Source organism: Salmo salar, chromosome 14 (assembly GCF_965601325.2).
Source record: "Salmo salar chromosome 14, fSalSal1, whole genome shotgun sequence".
Classification (NCBI taxonomy): domain Eukaryota; kingdom Metazoa; phylum Chordata; class Actinopteri; order Salmoniformes; family Salmonidae; genus Salmo; species Salmo salar.
In genome coordinates, this window is record NC_138304.1 from 5,174,832 (window position 1) to 5,196,150 (window position 21,319).

Below are 21,319 nucleotides of genomic sequence, written 5' to 3' on the forward strand. Positions count from 1 at the left end.
AAGCATTCATTGTCTGCTTATACATCCCCTTTATTTATCCTACGGTTCTGACTTGGTGTACAGGGAGAACACTGTAAGATGGCCCCTGTTCTGAATTCTGTCGCTGTACATTTCAAAAGTGCTGAACAAATAGTTATACAATGTCTGTCCTAGCTCGCTCATTGTCTTAATCAAAATTACGGATTGCCTCTTATCCGCTTGTCGTTCCCTTATGCCATAGCTTGTACATCTCAATTGTCAGTAGAAACCACATTTGTTTAAGCAAATCAGCCATATCAGCTATGTTTTTTTAAAGGCAGTAAATTAGGCTGAATTAACTGTTTCGCTGCCAGACAAGGCTCCGCTGATAGCAGGTGTAGCAGTGGTAAGATGTTGGGACTGCTGTTGGGACAGCTTTATGTAGGCCCTAACAGTTTGTGTCTTCTGCATTTAACCCAACCCCTCTGAATAAACCTGCTTCAAAGTTATGAATTCCAAAGTTACTTTTGGATGTTTATATTAATGTTTCATAATGTACCCTGACATAGCAAACATTGCTGGCAATCAATCTCAGCAGACTTTAAGTATTTCCACTTTTCTATATGGTACAATTCTTTTAGTTACAAATGGCTGGATGGATGTTTAATTTCACCTTTCCAGACATTTCATGAGTCATACCAGATCAAAAAGTCTAAATAAATGTCCCCATCAAATACACATAATCATCAGTAGTATTATACAACTTCTTATTTGTAAAAAAAAAAATCTCAGTTTAATTATCTCCATTACAAATATGGCAATTAGAAAACTTAACCCTGCATGTAAAACATATGGGCATTCAAATCTGTGTTTTATAATTCCAATGTATGTAAATACTGAGAAACTTTAATTCAACCACACCAACAAAGCCTTAGAATGCAATCAAATATGATACGAAATATATGACAGTTGAAGTCAGAACAACACAGATGTCTCTCTATGTGTCTGCTTAAACAGACCATTTAGAATAATTTAAGGACTTTGGTAAATTGGCTGTAGTCAGGATGTAATCCACTGCTTGCCTTCTCATAGCAGGTGCCATACCATGTAAATAATATAATTGTACAGGCATAATGTATCGGTATATAAAGTTCAGTAAGCTAATGATAGATAATGCCATACTGTGTATATCTCAGTATGCGCCGATGGCAGGCTCTGGGATATTGGTGGCGTGCATGTCTCGAGTCATGTTGGACTTCTCCTTTAGCTTGGCCTGCAGTAGTGTGTGCTCCACCACTCCTATCCGAATGTCCATCTGAACAATCTCCTGCTTGAGCTTGGTCAGACTCTGCTTGATTTTCACCACCGGGGCTGTAATTCAAAAAGCTCAAAAGGTTAAGAAAACTAATTTAAATTTGACATTTTAGTCATTTAGCAGACGCTCTTATCCAGAGCGACTTACAGTAGTGCATGGATACATTTCATACATTTTTTCTCTGTACTGGTCCCCCATGGGAATCGAACCCACAACCCTGGCGTTGCAAACACCATGCTCTACCAACTGAGCCACACGAGACCAGTAATAATATCAAACATTTTCAAAACAATTTGTCATAATCATTATACATGAATAGATTCCAAAATAAATCATGTTTTTAATGATCTAACAACTTGATTTATAACCTTTCTTCAATAGATTCAATGATAAAAGAACCGTCACTATATAATGTATTTTAAATCAAGAACTGTTGCTTCACCCATCAAGACCCCAAAAAATGCATGGGTTTGCAAAGTGCCCAATTTAAAAAATATACATTTAAGGTACTTTCCGATTATATTGAATGACAGAGGATGACAGTGGGGAAAGATAAAGGGCAGTAGGCCAGATTCTAACATATACCGACACCGTAGACGTGTGTGCCGGAGACTGTGGCATTACTACTAGACCAGCCAGGCCACAGCAAGGTGCCCAACCTAATGACGCATGTAACGCAATAGGATGTGACGTCCCCTCTGACTTTTTAGTGTGGGAATTGCGTCATATTCACTATTTTGTCCAGCTTGCAGTGGAAAAGGCTTAAAGCTATAGTGCTGTGTAGATTCCCTAATCTGGTATGTTTTCATTTACAGACTCACCTCCATCAGACATACTGCTGCCCTTCTCCTCCATCTCCTGCTTCACCTTCTCCAACTCCTCTGTGATCTAGGTTAGAATGAGACAGCACTGAGATAGTTGACATCAGAACTTCTGTCATCTATGGCACTAAGAAGTATCTACAGAGGATAAGAGATAGGTAGTATTTTTTGCATGTTATTTTGGCATTAATATGTGCCACATATCAGTTTGCAAACAACGTACAAAAAATATATATCATTTGCAGTGGCGGATTTAGGTATAGGCAACATGGGCAGCCGCCCAGGGCGCCCACTCCAACCCACAGTCCCACACGGTGACATGATATCATTGACGTGACATGCAAATGAGCGTATTTACAGAGGATAAGAGATAGGTAATATACCATATATGGCCATTAAGGACTATATCATGACGTTGGTGTAAAATAATTCCGTGAACAAATTGGGAAAGAATGACTGGTTCAAAAACCACATGACCGTAATGTGAATGAGAATATTGTTTTTACAATAGTGTGAATGTTATGAGAATGATTGGCTAGGGTTATGAGAACATGGTATGAGAATGACCTGCATACTGTGGTTTACTGTGTGTGATGTGGTCACTGACCTCAGCCAGAACTCTGGTCCTCTCTGTAACTCCACCACTTCCCTGCTTGTAGCACTCCCTTGCCTTGGAATACAAAAAAGGTCAACATGTCTGTATGCTTGTCCCCCCCCCAAATAAGCCAATTAGTTGTGCCTCTGCATTGCTGACCAACGCATACCACAGCAAAAAAATACTGTATACTGGTATTGGATATTCTATTTTATAAACTGGTTGGTTCGAGCCCTGAATGCTGATTGGCTGAAAGCAGTGTCATCAGACCGTATACCATGGGTAGGACTAGGGCTGTGACGGTCACGAAATTTTGTCAGCCGGTGATCGTCAAGCAAATAACTGTCGGTCTCACGGTAACTGACTGTTAATTAACATAAACACATTTAGCATCTCCTAGCTTCCACACATAGCCTTACAAGCCATTTTAAAAAGTATATAGCCTACACCTTAACAATAAATCATTTATTTTAGAGCAGCCTACACCTTAACAATAAATCATTTATTTTAGAGCAGTCTAAAAGAAGCATGCTATAAAGAACATTGTCTATTTCAGAAGAGAATATCATACTCTGAGTTGTCCTTATGTTAGGTCCTGATGTGGCTATGCCAAATGGCTGATGGCTACACTTGTTCATTTAGCAAAGAATATTTGCTTATAATTCCGTGGCATTATTTTATATTATTTTATAGTATGAAAAAAACAATTGAACAAAGCTGAATAAAATATAAATATGTTCTCCAAACGATTTGAGGGAGTGCACACATGCGGCTATTCTGTGTTGAGGGTGGTTAACAAGTAAATAGGTACTCCTATATCCTTAATTTAGAGTTATTAATTTAGTTGTTCTACAAACGTTGGGCTATATGTTTTGATTTTTAATACATTGTAAGGTTGCATGATGTGACTCATGATGATTTGAAAAAAGTCACTTGAAAGGCATGGTTTTTTTTTGCGCAGGCTGTACACACTCCAATAGCCTCTCATTCACAATTTGACAAGCACTTGATAATGCCTCGAATTTCCCGGCGGCGTCACCTTCGTGGCCGTAATGCACCTTAGAAAAATTCATGCCTTTTGCTTCCCGGAGTGTTGCGTTGTGCCCTTCTCCCTGAGTGTGCTGCGCAATCCAAAGTGCCTCTCACTCACATTGCTCTCTGTCACGTGTGCCTTTCCAAATCATGTCCGATCAATTGAATTTACCATAGGATGTTCTCCAAGTTGTAGAAACATCTCAAAGAAACAGGATGCACCTGAGCTCAATTTCGAGTCTCATATCAAAGGGTCTGAATACTTATTTAAATAAGGTATCTTTTTTTTTTTTAATACATTTTCTAAAATGTATAAAAACCTGTTTTCACTTTGTCATTATGGGGTATTGTGAGTAGATTGCTGAGGATTTCTATTTATTGAATCCATTTAACAATAAGACTAATGTAACAAAATGTGGAAAAGGTGAAGGGGTCTGAATACTTTCTGAATGCACTGTACATGTAGGTAGGGGTAACGGGGCAAAGCAGACGGCACATTTTCTTGTTTTTAAAATCTATTGGATAGCCAGGGGCACACTACAACACTCAGACATTATTTACAAAAGATGCATTTGTGTTTAGTGAGTCTGCCAGAGGCAGTAGGGATGACCACATGTTCTCTTGATAGGTGCATGAATTTGATCATATTCCTGTCCTGCTAAGCACTCAAAATGTAACAAGTACTTTTGGCTGTCAGGGAAACTGTATGGAGTAAAAAGTAAAAAAAATGTTCTTTAGGTAAAAGTTGTCAAAATATACAGTACTAGTTAATAGTTTGGACACACGTACTCATTCAATGGTTTTTCTTTATTTTTACTATTTTCTACATTGTAGAATAATAGTGAAGACATCCAAACTATGAAATAACACATATGGAATCATGTAGTAACCAAAAAAGTGTTAAACAAAACAAAATATATTTTATATGTCAGATTCTTCAAAGTAGCCACACTTTGCCTTGATGACAGCTTTGCACACTCTTGGCATTCTCTCAACCAGCTTCATGAGGTAGTCACCTGGAATGCATTTCCATTAACAGGTGTGCCTTGATAAAAGTTCTTTTTTTTAAATTTCTTTCTTTCTTAATGCGTTTGAGCCAATCAGTTGTGTTGTGACAGAAGATAGCCCTATTTGGTATAAGACCAAGTCCATATTATGGCAAGAACAACTCAAATAAGCAAAGAGAAATGACAGTCCATCATTACTTTAAGACATGAAGGTCAGTCAATCCAGAAAATTAAGAACTTTTAAAGTTTCTTCCAGTGCAGTCGCAAAAACCATCAAGCGCTATGATGAAACTGGCTCTCATGAGGACCGCCACAGGAAAGGAAGACCCATGGTTACCTCTGCTGCAGAGGATAGTTCATCAGATTTACCAGCCTCAGAAATTGCAGCCCAAATAAATGCTTCACAGAATTCAAGTAACAGACACATCAACATCAACTGTTTAGAGTGAGTGAATCAGGCCTTCATGGTTGAATTGGTGAAGAAAAAAAACACTACTAAAGGACACCAATAAGAAGAAGAGACTTGCTTGGGCCAAGAAACACGAGCAATGGACATTAGACCGGTGGAAATCTGTCCTTGGGTCTGATGAGTCTAAATTTGAGATTTTTGGTTCCTACTGCTGTGTCTTTTTGAGACGCAGAGTAAGTGAACGGATGATCTCCACATGTGTGGTTCCCACCGTGAAGCATGGAGGAGGTGTGATGGTGCTTTGTTGGTGACACGGTCAGTCATTTATTTAGAATTCAAGGCACACTTAACCAGCATGGCTACCACAGCATTCTGCAGCAATACACCATTCCATCTGGTTTGCGCTTATTGGGACTATCATTTGTTTTTCAACAGGACAATGACCCAACACACCTCCAGGCTGTGTAAGGGCTATTTGACCAAGAAGGAGTGATGCATCAGATTCCCTGGCCTACACAATCACCCGACCTCAACCCAAAAGGGTGGCTAATTTAAAGAATCTCAAATATAAAATATATATTTTTGGCTACTACATGATTCCATATGCGTTATTTCATAGTTTTGTTGTCTTCACTATTATTCTACAATGTAGAAAATAGTAAAAATAAAGAACAACCCTTGAATGAGTAGGTGTGACCAAACTTTTGACTGGTACTGTAAATAGTGAAGTAAAGTACAGATACACCCCAAAACGACTTAAGTAAAAATACTTTAAAGTACTACTTAAGTACTTTACACCACTGTATGGATGCTTACCTCGCTGAGTTTGGACTGGGCGCTGCGGTAGTCCTGGATAAGGTGTTCCAGCTGGTTGTTGATGTATTTCTCCCTGCTGCCCACCTTCTCCAGGGTCTTACCGATCTCCTCCTGCAGTTTGTCTAGGTAGCCCTACCAAATAGGTACACATAGCAGCTTTAGCTCTATAATACATTACTAACATAATTCATTTAAAGTAATAGAATGACATGAGAGATTGGCTGTGTGATAGGTGCTAGTCTTGTCAGACAGTGAGACTCAGATAAAGTAGCTTATTCATGGGTTGCATGTTTCGTCACAATATTGTTTTCAACATTCGTTTTGGACTGATGCATCGTCAATGAGCGCTGATAAAGATCATCAAAAGCGCATTACAGTGGCTTGGAAATACAATGACATTCAAAAGGAGTCAAATAATTAGTGGGAAAACCTTTTGATGTCATCAGATTGACTTTAAATGCAAAATAACGTTAGCTAGCTAGCTTAGATTGAGGGTAGACCACCAGATTTTAGCTAGCTAACATTAGCATTTCCAGCTATTTCTACGAAATTTGCTAGCTAATAACAACATTGCCATCCATCTGTCTAAAGTAAAGACGACATGATAATGCTGGCAAAATTGTTTCCTACTAAATATTTTACTACTTTAGCAACGTCATCTTATTTCCACGCACTATAGTTTAATTTAGACTAAACAGTAGTTAGCCTTTGCCCAGAATGACTGGGCTTTTCACCACTTTAGGGCACCACTATGGCGCCCCCGATAGAGGGTGGCTTGAGAATGTTCATAACAATGGCATGACGCGACCGAGTGAAGGTGGTGCAACCTATGAATGAATACGTTTTCTTTCTTTTGCTGCGCTTGATTGAGCTTGCCTGGCATAATGGAACTGACGGATTCGTCACAAAAGTGCCAGACCCACACACCTGGCACTCCCTTCAGTCTCAATCAAACACTCAAAGTATTTGAAAGAAAATAAATAAATTGTCTATTTGAACCAGGTTTGGGGCCAATCAAATTAAGGCAGTGATTTGAAAAAATAAAATAAAAAATGGAACAACTTAAATATAAATAGCTTATAAATTTCAGTTTATTGAGAAGTTATTGAAAATGGATGCCCTTTAAAATTATTGAATGGGAATTTTATTTTACTTCCTGAATTGACCCCAACCCTCATTTGAACCCATGTCTGGTGAGAGGGCCATGTCGCTAGTCAAAACAAGATGTGTCTTACATCTTTCTAGATGGTATCAAAGTGATGTAACCTAGACAGAGAAAACTGAGTCCAACTGTAAAGGACTAAAGTCCACCTTGGCCTCCTTGAGAGATGATTTGATCCCGTCTTTGTGCTGATGCATTTGGTCCACATGGATCCTCCAGTCCTAGTAGTGGACATAGTCTTGTTACAAACACTCAGGGTTTAGGCTATTGCCCGGCCCTGCATTGATTTTGAGAGAGCAATGCCAGAATTTACAGCTGTAGCAATCTTTACCTTGTGGTCTGTTCTGATTGTGACCTTCAGTTGTGGGAGAACCCGCTCGACCTCTAGATTCCACTCGGCAGCGTCCATGTTTGATTCCAGTATATTGTCTGGCTTTGAAGATAGTCTGGCCTCCTGTGAGAATGAAGGGGTTAGCGTTGGGAATGATAGTATGTACACTATGAGGGAATGAGCAAGAGCTACAAAAAGATAAACATTTATTTTATATTTGTTTGAGTCCACTGGTGACTAGCCTTTCTACATCTACAGACAGGGAACTGCATAGAAATGAAAAATCTGATTTTAAAATCAGCAGTAGCCTACATGTAGCCTAGTATTAACCACACATGAAAAATACAATACAGCACATCCACTGTATGTGTAGTAACAAAGTATCCACAATGTCCAAACAGAACTCTTATTGGGACAGTAAATATGTACACCATTACAGTTCATTGTTTGTATCCAGCTATTAGTATAACATTACAGCAACTGCAACTCACACTTTGATTGCTCCTTGATTTAAGTGCCTCTAGATCCATGACGTTTTCTTCCTCGTAGTCGTCTGGTTCCTCCTTTATTAAGGGATTTATTTTTAAATAGACATATTTTAAAAAGTGATGAGTACAACATATACAAATAGGCCTATCACCAGGGGACACTTCGATGGGGATACCCACTGTCATCTCCTCTTCCACTTTACTGAGAGTCAGCTCTGCATCATCCTCCATCACAGACTCTTCTTCCATCTCCTCTGTAGGGTAGTTTGGTCTGGGAAAAGACAGGGGAATAGGGATTGCACTAGGCTAGCGATGTTAAACTTTTTAATTGGTTGCACCTACGTCACATCACACCATTGTTATAAATGTTCTCAAGAGGCTCTCAGCCATACTAATATTGCATTCAAAACAACTGGGAACTTGGAAATCTCAGACTTCCGACTTCAGTATGTTCAAGACAACCTGGAACTCTGAATAAAACGATATCCACGGGGGGGGGGGGGGGGGCCAGTACGGGAAAAAAGAAATGTATGAAATTAATTGAAATGTATGCATTCACTACTGTAAGTCGCTCTGGATAAGAGCGTCTGCTAAATGACTAAAATGTCAATGTAAATGTAACGATCTCCGACTGGGAAAAATTGTTTAGAATGGTCATAACTTGGAATTCCAAGTCGGGAACTCGGGCGTCTTTCTAGAGCTCCAACTTTCCGACCTGAATATCACTGATGTTGTGATTTGACCTCATTTTCTCCCCCCAGAGTTCCCAGTTGTCTTGAAAGCACCATTACTCCGGCAAAGCAAGATGTGCCCAGTCATTCTTAACGGGGGCTAATGACCATTTAGCCTAAACTACAGCTTCGAAATACGATGACATTGGTGGAGTAATGTTTTCATAGCTAGTAAAAGGCCTTTTCACACTGGCATTGTTCTTAGCCCCAGGTTATGTTAGCCCAGGGCCAGTCTAGCTTGTGTTCACACAAGCACTTGGTAACCCTGGGCTAAGCTTTAGCCCTGGGCTAACGGACAAACACAACATGCGACCAACATTTTATCTCTGATCCGTGACCAATGCTATAAACAATAACACATTTATTAACACATTATTTCCTCATGCTTCTAGCCTAGCATTTGATTTCCAACAGTGATGGTTTGTATAAACCTTGCCTTCTACCTGTCCGACATCGGAAACAATATTTCGCTTTTGAAATCTCACCCCTGTACAGAGAATGCTATGAACAAAAGAGACATCAACTTTTCTGATTCAGGCGAAATCATGCAACAATATTATTATCATGGATATATGCAATTTAATGTCAATAGAAAAGCTATGAAAACGGAGGAAAATGGAGCGTTTGCTGCATTTCCAGCTGTAGAGTTTGTAGTTTTAGTTGGCTAATTGAGAAGACTTTAGCCAGCCTGCATAGCAACCATTTTTGACAGACATAGCAACCAACCAATGTTTGGTTGCTATGGATTAAATAGTATGGTTACTAAGGATTAAATAGTATGAATTTACTTGTCAAAATAACTCACAGAACACATTACAGGCATCACCAGCATATGTAAATTAGGTGCTGCTTTTGTGATTGGACAGTGAGCATTATAGGCATTGTTCTTGACCCCCACTGGCTATTTTGGCAACGTGTTTTTGGGGCTACGCCCGAAAAGTCGGTGTTAACCCTGCTCTGGGGGGGAGCCAGCTAGCCCTGGGCTAAGGTTGGTGCTAGCACACTTTTGAATGTGCAAGTGTGAACACAGATTTTAGCTACCCGGAGGCTCTTAGCTCTGGTCTAAAGTGCAGTGTGAGCGCACCTAAAGTTTGACAAAAAATACCTATCTATGCGAACTTTAAAACTATGAACTAACACATATGGAATCATATAGCAACTAAAACAAGTGTTAAACAAATCAAAATATATTTTATATTTCAGATTCTTCAAATAGCTTCACTTTGCCTCTATGACAGCTTTGCACACTCTTGGCATTCTCTCAACCATCGCTCTCCATCTTGGTAAAATAGCTCTTACACTGCCTGGAGGTGTGTTGGGTCATTGTCCTGTTGAAAACAAACGATAGTCCCACTAAGCACAAACCAGATGGGATGGCCTATCACTGCAGAATTCTTTGGTAGCCATGCTAGTTAAGTGTGCCTTGAATTCTAAATAAAAATCAGACAAAGATACCAGCAAAGCACCCCCACACCATAACACCTCTTCCTCCTGATTTACGGTGGGAAATACACATGCGGAGATCATCCTTTCACCCACACTGCATCTCACAAAGACATGGCGGGTTGGAACCAAAAATCTCCAATTTGGACTCCAGACCAAAGGACACATTTCCATCCGTCCATTGCTCGTGTTTCTTGGCCCAAGCAAGTCTCTTCTTTTTATTGGTGTCCTTTAGTAGTGTTTTGTTGCAGCAATTCGACCATGAAGGCCTGATTCACACAGTCTCTTCTGAACAGTTGATGTCTAGATATCTCTGTTACTTGAACTCTGTGAAGCATTTATATTTGGGTTGCCATTTCTGAGGCTGGGAACTCCAATGAACTTATCCTCTGCAGTAGAGGTAACTCTGGGTCTTCCATTCATGTGGCGGTCCTCATGAGAGCCAGTTTCATCATAGCGCTTGATGGTTTTTGCGACTGCAGTTTCAAAGTTCTTGAAACTTTCTGTATTGACTGACCTTCATGTCTTAAAGTAATGATGTACTGTCGTTTCTCTTTGCTTATTTTAGCTGTTCTTGCCATAATATGGACTTGGTATTTTACCAAATAGGGCTATCTTCTGTGTACTCCCCCTACCTTGTCACAATACAACAGATTGTCTCAAAGGCATTAAGAAGGAAAGAAATTACACAAATTAACTTTTAAGAAGGCACACCTGTTAATTGAAATGCATTCCAGGTGACTACCTCGTGAAGCTGGTTGGAAGAATGCCAAGAGTGAACAAAGCTGTCATCAAAGCAAAGGGTGGCTATTTGAAGAAGCTCAAATATAAAATATATTTTGATTTGTTTAACACTTTTTTGGTTACTACACGATTCCATGTGTTATTTCCTAGTTTTGATGTCTTCACTATTATTCTACCATGTAGAAAATCCAAAAAATAAAGAAAAACCCTTGAATGAGTAGGTGTTCTAAAACTTTTGACCGGTAGTGTATATATTAAAACTGACTTAAAGTATCCTTTTTTTTAGATTAGTAATGTTACTGTCCCCACTACAACAACAAAAAAATACTTAAATACATTTAATTATGTTCTTGAAACATTTAATTGAAATACTGTAGAATTACATTAATTCCTATGGAAGACTGCGCCTACTGGGGAGTGCCAATATCACTGACAGGTGGTTTTTAAAGCCTCTCAATGGTCAATACATAGCACATCCAACACCCATTCTACCAGTAACATTCTGTTAAAGGTCCCCAAAGCACACCCATCCCTGGGTTGCTCCTCTTTTCAGTTCGCTGCAGCTAGCGACTGGAACGAGCTGCAACAAAACCTCAAACTGGACAGTTTTATCTCAATCTCTTCATTCAAACACTCAATCATGGACACTCTTACTGACAGTTGTGACTGCTTCGTGTGACGTATTGTTGTCTCTACCTTTTTGCCCTTTGTGCGGTTGTCTGTGCCCAATAATGTTTATACCATGTTTTGTGCTGCTACCATGTTATGCTGCTGCCATGTTGTTGTCATGTTGTGTTGCTGCCATGTTATTGTCTTAGGTCTCATTATGTAGTGTTGTCTCTCTTGTCGTGATGTGTGTTTAGTCCTATATTTAAATTTTTAAACCCAGCCCCCGTCCCCGCAGGAAGCCTTTTGCCTTTTGGTAGGCCGTCATTGTAAATAACAATTTGTTTTTAACTGACTTGCCTAATTAAAAAAAAAAAAAAAAAGTAATAATTAGCAAACCAGAATTGATATACATCATTGACATTAACTTACCTTCTCCAGGAAAACACTCTCTCCTTCAGAGCCTCTTCAGCCAGCCGATCCAGCACATAGCAAACATGTTCCCCTGAACCAGCTTTTAGTTTGGAGGGAGGAAAGTCTACCAGTCCTCCCTGGGTCAGGAGAGAGCAATATTTTGATCAAAGATGCAATGTCTGAAATATGTCTTATACTAAAGTTGGACCATCTGGCTTAGTATAGGTCCTTACAGTTTCACAGCAATGTCATGTGATACATTATGCAATGGAAATGAAAAAAGGACAAATACAGGTTGTTGATAAACAGAACCCCCTGTCGTCTGCAATTCAAAACAGTAGACAACAATGGGGACACCAACGTGTACAGTAAGTTGAGTTGTGCTTACAAAAGCTCTCAACTGTGAGAGAATGTTGGATACAGTGGCGTTGGGGTCGTCATACTCCTGGGGCTGCTCGAAGGGTCTCCCTGCTGCATTGATGAGCCAAGACGCGATTATGGTAAACATGAAGAATTGCTCCCCTGGATTTGATGGCATGTAGGCACTGGATGCAAAATAATGCCTATATGGATTGCAAGGGGGGACAACGTATTACTTATTATTACATCTCTTACCGGAATTGACTGCAATGTATTTTGACAGTCATACCTAGCAGTCTGAACTGTAATTTCACTTTGGAAACTTTGAACATCAATAATAGCTAGCTAGTTGCTACTTCCCAACCTGGATAGAGGTTTCATGTTGTGCTTTGCCAGAACTTCCTCTTCGTAATCCAGAAGCTTCAATTTGTCCAGCAGGTCCTCCATAACCACGAACATTTGATATGCCGCTCCAGGACCCCGTTCATCGTCCCCTCGTCTATTGTCATCTACCATCTCTCTCTTGGCACTTCTTGCAGGCTAACAACAACCCAATTTGTGCTTGACCAATTTTTGATGCCGATCAGTGCAGTCTTCTTCAGCTTGTTTTGGTTACCATCTGTGTTGTCAAGCAACCCTAATATAGCCAGATAACGTTAGCTAGCTAAGTTATCAGTTCCTTGGTTAACTAAAAAGCCACAAAGCTAAAATACGTTTTGTCTGAACGATTATCTCTATATTAAATATATGCAGTTACTACCTGTGTATTGAGATGAATATTCAAGTAGTTGTATCAATAACTCTTGCACTTATTTTTCTAGAGCAGCCGACATGCGTCCTAACGTAACTTTATTTGCGTCCTTACGTAACAACCTTTCGTTTACGTTCCAGTGCAGCGTTATCACAGGTGTCGTGGTTTTGCTGCCACCTACTGCAGTGGACGAAAAACTACTCCCGGAGAAATTAATAGAAACAGTTAAAATATACGTGAATTGTAAGGAGAGAGTATAAGGACTAAGCTGACTCTTAAACAGATCAAGCAAAAACATTAAACTGAGTTGCGCTGCACAGAAGATCTCACCATGACTGGAGAAGTGTTTAACATCACCAGTAGGCTTATGCTACCACGATCTTATGATATATATATTTTCATAAGTGCAACATGACTGCAAGAGACAGGTCGGAATGTATGTCTGAAATACAGAACAATCCACCTTTTTGTCTGAACTAGTCGTGTTTGAATTTGTTGATAAAATGCGGAACATGATTGTTTTCGACAAAAGGACCAAAATGCAGGACTTGCAGAAAAAACGGACCTTCACCCTAATGCTAACCCTAACCTTAATCTAATTTGTATATATTCATAAATGAAATATAATTTTCCTGGATTGTCGCAGGAGGCAAAACTATATAACACCCTCTTTGATTAGAGACATATTCTGGGCTTGGGGGTCGATTTTAGCGGAACCACAGCTGTGTCTGGAGGTATATAATGGTTTGCCATTAGACTGTTGCCCATGGCTGTATAATAATGACTTGTCCGGCAGCTATTTCTTAAATCTGCCTGCTACTTTGCATGTACCATAGGGTGCAACGCATCATGTGTGTGCCAGTTAACGAGAGAAATCAGGCTCAGCCTGCTGTGTTCCAGGGGCATTTGAGATATGAACATTTCGTAATTACTGGACGGCAGTAAATGTACATAGAAAGAGGAAATAGCCAAAGTGGGGTGCAGCTCTGCATTTGTGTCCAGTTGTCTTGTCTTGTGATACAAAATAAGCAAATCTCACTGAAAGGTAATTGAAATGTGTCTGACATTGAAAACTTGATTCCTAAAAAAAAAATCTTCCTATTGATCTTAGAATGAGATATAACTGTCCTCATGTGGACATGTTAAATTTCACTTTGCCAATATAGTTACACTTGTTCAAAATCAAAGTTTATTGGTCGCGTAACACAGTTTAACAACTGTTATAAGGGGTGCAGCGAAATGCTTAGGTTATTAGCTCGTAACAATGCAGTAAAGTGTCAACAAGTACACAAATAATCAACCATTTAAAAAATGTACACTACCGTTCCAAAATTTGGGGTCACTTAGAAATGTTCTTGTTTTTGAAAGAAAAGCAAAATTATGGTCCATTAAAATAACATCAAATTGACCAGAAATACAGTGTAGACATTGTTAATGTTGTAAATGACTATTGTAGCTGCAAACGGCAGATTATTTAATAATAATGCTCTCCCAGATGACGCCATACACGTTGTCTGCCATCTTCCCTATACAGTTGAAACCGGGATTCATCCGTGAAGAGCACACGTCTCCAGCATGCCAGTGGCCATCGGAAGTGAGCATTTGCTCGCTGAAGTCTACTACGCTGAACTGCAGCCAGGTCAAGACCCTGGTGAGGACGACGAGCACGCAAATGAGCTTCCCTGACAGTTCGTGCAGAAATTCTTTGGTTATGCAAACCCACAGTTTCATCAGCTGTCCGGGTGGCTGGTCTCATACCCTCTCGCAGGTGAAGAAACCAGATGTGGAGGTCCTGGGCTGGCGTGGTTACACATGATCTGGGGTTGTGAGGCTGGTTGGACGTACTGCCAAATTGTCTAAAACAACGTTGGAGGTGGCTTATGGTAGAGAAATTAACATTACATTCTCTGGGAACAGCTCTGATGGACATTCCTACAGTCAGCATGCCAATTGCATGCTCCCTCAAAACTGGAGACATCTGTGGCATTATGTTGGGACAAAACTGCACATTTAAAGTGGCCTTTTATTGTTCACAGCAGAAGGTGCACCTATGTAATGATTATGCTGTTTAATCAGCTTCTTGATTTGCTACACCTGTCAGGTGGGTGGATTATCTTGGCAAAGGAGAAATGCTCACAAACAGGAATGTAAACAAATTTGTGCAGAATACATTATTTGTGTGTATGGACATTTTCTGGGATATTTTATTTCAGCTCATGAAACATGGGACCAACACTTTACATGTTGCGCTTATATTTTTGTTCAGTATAGCTAGCTAGCCAGTTATAGCTATATTGCTATCAGAGAAACCCAACCCTCACTACAAAGCTAGCTAGGAGCAACATTAACTAGCTAACTTTGGCACTTTAATTATATCTAACACATAGCTACATACATAACATTAACTCAGATTAAATATTCAAAGTTATGACCTTCGTTAGTCATTCTGCATGTTGGGGTGGCAAGATAAAGGAGCAAGCTAGTTAACTTGCTGTGTTAGCAAGCTTGGTGAAAACTCTTGCTTGCAGGCAGTTGAAGAAAAGATCTTCTTCCTCTGTCATCCTCCAGTTGAAAAACATTTTAAATCAATGTTATTGTTTAATCAATTGAAATGTGGTTATCCACAAGAAAGATTTTTGGCTCTGACAGCTGCTGTTCACCTTCATCTGAAGAAAATTCGAAATTGCAACGGCTGCTCTGTCAGTTGGAGGTGGGCTGGGCTCGGAAACATTTCAAATTGTGACTGACAGCTCTGGAGAAATATCTCTTTTCAAAATAAACATAACTAAATCTTACTGGGTTTCATAAGTGGCAGGTAGCCTCAATAGCTGCATGATTTATTTTCAACTTTTCTATGCAAACCCCAGTTTGGGAACGTAATGTCAAGGTACCAGAGGATACTAGACTCAACATTACAATGCAGCATGATACATGTGGCCCAAACATATATTTAATTACCATATATTTACATGCATATTCTATTTGCTCAAGTTATATATTTCATAAATATATGCTGGACATATTTAAATACAGTGTATTTGGAAAGTATTCAGACCCCTTGTCTTTTTCCTCATTTTGTTACGTTACAGCCATATTCTAAAATTGATTACATTGTTTTCTCATCAATCTACACACAATACCCCACAATGACAAAGCAAAAAAGGTTTTTAGAAATGTTTGCAAATAAAAAACTGAAATATCATGTTTACATAAGTATTTAGACCCTTTACTTAGTACTTTGTTGAAGCACCTTTGGCAGCGATTACAGCCTCGAGTCTTCTTGGGTATGAACCTACAAGCTTGGCACACCTGTATTTGGGGAGCTTCTCTCATTCCTCTCTGCAGATCCTCTCAAGCTCTGTCAGGTTGGATTGGGAGTGTTGCTGCACAACTATTATCAGGTCTCTCCAGAGATGTTAGATCGGGTTCAACTACGGGCTCCGGCTGGGCCACTCAAGGACATTCCTGCGTTGTCTTGGCTGTGTGCTTAGGGTCTTTTTCCTGTTGGAAAGTGAACCTTCGCCACAGTCTGAGGTCTTGAGCGCTCTGGAGCAGGTTTTCATCAAGGATCTCTCTGTACTTTGCTCTGTTCATCTTTGCATCAATCCTGACTAGTCTCCCAGTCCCTGCCACTGAAAAACATCCCCACAGCATGATGCTGCCACCACCATGCTTCACCGTAGGGATGGTGCCAAGTTTCTTCAAGACGTGGCGCTTGGCATTCAGGCCAAAGAGTTCAATCATGGTTTCATCAAATCAGAGAATCTTGTTTCTCATGGTCTGAGAGTCTTTACGTGCCTTTTGGCAAACTCCAAGAGGGCTGTAATGTGTATTTTACTGATGAGTGGCTTACATCTTGTCACTCTACCATAAAGGCCTGATTGGTGGAGTGCTGCAGAGATGGTTGTCCTTCTGGAAGGTTCTCCTATCTCCACAGAGGAACTCTGGAGCTCTGTCAGAGTAACCATGGAGTTCTTGGTCACCTCCCTGACCAAGGACCTTCTCCCCCGAATGTTCAGTTTGTCCGGGCGGCCAGCTCTTGGAAGAGTCTTGGTGGTTCCATATTTCTTCCATTTAAGAATGATGGAGGCCACTGTTTTTTGGGAGACCTTCAATGGTGTAGACAGTTTTTGGTACCCTTCCCCAGATCTGTGCCTCAACACAATGCTGTCTCGGAGCTCTACTATGACTTAATGGCTTGGTTTTTGCTCTGACATGCACTGTCAACTGTGGGACCTTATATAGACAAGTGTGTGCCTTACCAAATCATGTCCAATCAATTGAATTTACCACAGGTGGACTCCAATCAAGTTGTAGAAACATCTCAAGGATGATCAGTTGAAACAGGATGCACCAGAGCTCAAGCAAAGGGTCTGAATATTTATGTAAATAAGGTATTTCTGTTTTTTATTTTTAATACATTTGCAAACATTTCCAAAACATGTTTTTGCTTTGTCATTATGGGGTATTGTGTGTAGATTGCTGAGAAATTAGATTTATTTAATATGTTTTAGAATAAGGCTGTAACGTAACAAAATGTGGTAAAAGTCAAGGGGTCTGGATACTTTCCGAACGGTACTGTATATTTTGAATTCCCCTGCATATACTGTGCTATGTGTACATAAAATACATCATTTTTCCGTATGGGTGTGCTACAAGGGCACAGATAATACCAATTGTTCTCCTTGTGCAGCCCTTCAGGCCAAGAGCTGGTGAAATTACCCCCATTCCCTCCTCCTACTTCAAGTCCCATGTCACCTATTGTTTCAAGCTTCCATCCACCCCTGTTGCCTTTCCCTTGCATTCACTCCTCTTCCTTTGTTCCACCCACATTCTCTTTCATTGCACTTTCTTCACATGCTTTGTGCTTGTTTATGCTCATTTGCTGTGTTTTTGTGTTTATTTCATGCAAATGCCCATCCTACCCCTGCCTTTCGCTGCTGCAGATGCAGCACCTTTTCTCGCTTGAGAGCTCAGGGAGTAGCTAGTGCTTCAGGTCATTTTTGGGGAATTCTGAGCTGCCTGGATTTGTAACAGGTTGACTGGTGGTGGCTATGTGTAGATCATTTTCCATTTCCTTTTTCTATTGACCTATCACCACTGAGCTACCTCTTCCATAGAAACCTACATTTTCTTAAAGTGTGCAACAATAGACATAGAATGCTGTGCTTTTTCCAGGTTCTCCTCTGTCTCCTTCTCTCTCCCTCTCCCTCCCCTCTCTCTCTCCCTCTCTCTCAGATGAACTTATCTATTGGAGCATACAGTAACACACATGACCGCACATGATAGTATACAATCACACAGTCTCCAGCAGTGCCTTCACCAGACCTTGTGCTCTTTCCCACCCAACATGAACATATAACTGCAGTGCACCCACACACACACACACACACACACACACACCATATGTCAAAGGCAGGCATGGGGGGGGGGGCTTAGCTGTAAATAATTAATGTTTGCACACATACTCCCGTAGTGAGGCAGACCGTGCCAGATGAGAGGATGCGAGGCGTGTGTGTTTGATCTGCATGCTGGTCCATGTCTGCAATGCACGGACAGGTGCTCCCCCATGACTGACCTTTGAGTGACAGCATCTGTGTGAGAGAAACATTGCTGGGCCGCATGCATATACCGGTAGGCTGACTGCATCTGCAGATAAAGCTTTGCAGCACATTCAAATTAATTGTAATGTAAGTTTTAGTAGGGGAGTTCAGTGGATAGTGTCTTCTCCCATGTTGGAACTAATATTATTTAAGTCTTTTTAAGAATTGTTTGTGGTTGGTCCGGGATCTGAACCCATGCAATCATAATAAAGTGCATGTATGTGTTGAAGGTAGTGGCGTTAACCACTAGACCACTTTAGGAACAAATATTATGTTTGTGTTTGATGGACATCTCTAAATCTGACAACAGATCAAACTAATCAGAATCCAGGGCCAGAATTTGTTAGTAATGTGCAATAACAACAGCCTGCAAATTCAGTATTTCTCCTGAATCGGAGTTGAAGAACCTAGATTTTGTCTAAATGTAACTCCCATGGTGTGCATGTTGATAAAGAAACAAAACATTCTGGGATGAGAAGGCTTCAGGAAATGACTGGTCAGACTCGGAGGAACAGGACTGTTAAGGCGTCTGCATGCTTCCCATCAGGAACCGTCCGGAACAGTTTGTGCATTATATTATGACATTCTGTGATGTTTTGTCTTCTGCAAAGGTTTTGTCGGTTGTTCGTGCACAAAACATTTTTTCTCGAGGCAAGCCGAAGTCGGTAGCTGAAGTCTACGACTCTTCGTCGGTGATTGGTCAACAGAAGGGATTCTTCAATAAAGTGTGGTGGTCATTCAATGAAAGACGAATCGTTTTCCTGCAAAATCTTTGCACTTGATAAATACTGCACCAAACATCTTAGTTAGATGTAAAATTGCGCAACTAAGATCTCCTCGGCAAAAACGTCAAAATTAATAACAGATTTCTTAGGTTTGATTAATTCTGGCTATGGCGTCGGCTAGGCACCAGCCGAACTGAAGCATGCTGATGTCTTTAGAGTAGGCACTACACTAGGCACACAGTGGTGTGTGGCTGTTTGTGTTCATGCCTACGTACAGTATGTGTGTGTGTATGCTCATGTCTGTGTGTGTACATTAGTGCGGTCTTTGTCAGTGCAGAGGAATAATGTATTATTGCCCATACCATAGTGTTAACAAATATAGTTTTAAAAGACTCACCAGTCATTATACTGTGTCTGCTAACAGCGTCCATTGCATCCTATTCTACAGACTGAATAGCGGCCACACAAGACAGACAATGTAGTCTAGTCTTTGGATGTGTATGAATATACCTGTGACCATCCACACACCAGTCACTGTTTTCAGCACCATTAAACACACTGAAGAGCCTCATTTCCCCAACACTCTTTATTATAGGCTTTCTCCCGCCAGCAAAAAACATGTCAATTGCAGGCCTGCCCTCCTCGGCCCTGACAGTATTGTGGGGGCCGTTCCATAGAGAGGTAATTGGGAGGACAGACAGAGGTGGATCCACAGCTCAGCCTGACTGACACCCTAATGAGAACTCTCTGCTGAGATGCTAATGCCGTAGGGGCGGGAGGATACAGGAGAGGAATAGAGGGGATGGGGAAAAGGGGGTTGGTTTGTTCGCCGCTATACTCAAACCTCAAAGGGAGTCTTTCTGAAACCCTGAAATTGGTGTGGACTTTTATGGATCCTTCAGTGTCGGCCCAGCCAGTAAGCGACATAAGTGGTTGCTTAGGGCCCAGCGGCTGCTAGGGGGCCCCCAATTATATACTGCTCAAAAAAATAAAGGGAACACTTAAACAACACATCCTAGATCTGAATGAAAGAAATAATCTTATTAAATACTTTTTTCTTTACATAGTTGAATGTCCTGACAACAAAATCACACAAAAATAATCAATGGAAATCCAATTTATCAACCCATGGAGGTCTGGATTTGGAGTCACACTCAAAATTAAAGTGGAAAACCACACTACAGGCTGATCCAACTTTGATGTAATGTCCTTAAAACAAGTCAAAATGAGGCTCAGTAGTGTGTGTGGCCTCCACGTGCCTGTATGACCTCCCCATAACGCCTGGGCATGCTCCTGATGAGGTGGCGGACGGTCTCCTGAGGGATCTCCTCCCAGACCTGGACTAAAGCATCCGCCAACTCCTGGACAGTCTGTGGTGCAACGTGGCGTTGGTGGATGGAGTGAGACATGATGTCCCAGATGTGCTCAATTGGATTCAGGTCTGGGGAACGGGCGGGCCAGTTCATAGCATCAATGCCTTCCTCTTGCAGGAACTGCTGACACACTCCAGGCACATGAGGTCTAGCATTGTCTTGCATTAGGAGGAACCCAGGGCCAACCGCACCAGCATATGGTCTCACAAGGGGTCTGAGGAGCTCATCTCGGTACCTAATGGCAGTCAGGCTACCTCTGGCGAGCACATGGAGGGCTGTGCGGCCCCCCAAAGAAATGCCACCCCACACCATGACTGACCCACCGCCAAACCGGTCATGCTGGAGGATGTGGCAGGCAGCAGAACGTTCTCCACGGCGTCTCCAGACTGTCACGTCTGTCACATGTGCTCAGTGTGAACCTGCTTTCATCTGTGAAGAGCACAGGGCGCCAGTGGCGAATTTGCCAATCTTGGTGTTCTCTGGCAAATGCCAAACGTCCTGCACAGTGTTGGGCTGTAAGCACAACCCCCACCTGTGGACGTCGGGCCCTCATACCACCCTCATGGAGTCTGTTTCTGACCGTTTGAGCAGACACATGCACATTTGTGGCCTGCTGGAGGTCATTTTGCAGGGCT

General features: G+C 41.0%; 1 protein-coding gene across 2 annotated transcripts; it reads right to left on the minus strand.

Moving 5' to 3' along the window:
* Nucleotides 1-848: 848 nt before the first annotated feature.
* ift57 (intraflagellar transport 57 homolog (Chlamydomonas)) lies at nucleotides 849-13,044 on the minus strand. 2 transcript variants are annotated; one of them, XM_014139136.3, is made up of 11 exons: nucleotides 12,597-13,044; nucleotides 12,261-12,435; nucleotides 11,891-12,009; nucleotides 8,115-8,205; nucleotides 7,938-8,009; nucleotides 7,447-7,569; nucleotides 7,265-7,336; nucleotides 5,954-6,085; nucleotides 2,702-2,764; nucleotides 2,095-2,161; nucleotides 849-1,329 (listed from the first exon to the last, which is right to left on the minus strand). In XM_014139136.3, exons 1-11 carry the CDS (start codon nucleotides 12,746-12,748, stop codon nucleotides 1,151-1,153), a joined length of 1,245 nt encoding a protein of 414 aa, XP_013994611.1. In that variant the 5' UTR covers nucleotides 12,749-13,044; the 3' UTR covers nucleotides 849-1,150. The 2 variants fall into 2 exon arrangements, with proteins under 2 accessions (XP_013994611.1, XP_082816820.1); XM_082960694.1 differs by lacking the exon at nucleotides 7,265-7,336.
* Between the last annotated feature and the right edge of the window lie 8,275 nt (nucleotides 13,045-21,319).

Bases quoted from the DNA above. Each gene is read 5' to 3' on its own strand.
- ift57 (XM_014139136.3), bottom strand. From the start codon at position 12,748: ATGGTAGATGACAATAGACGAGGGGACGATGAACGGGGTCCTGGAGCG. The intron at 8,010-8,114 runs GTGGGTATCCCC...CCCTTAATAAAG, and splicing joins AAGTGGAAGAGGAGATGACA to GAGGAACCAGACGACTACGA. The intron at 7,337-7,446 runs GTAAAGATTGCT...GTCCACTACTAG, and splicing joins CAATCAGAACAGACCACAAG to GACTGGAGGATCCATGTGGA.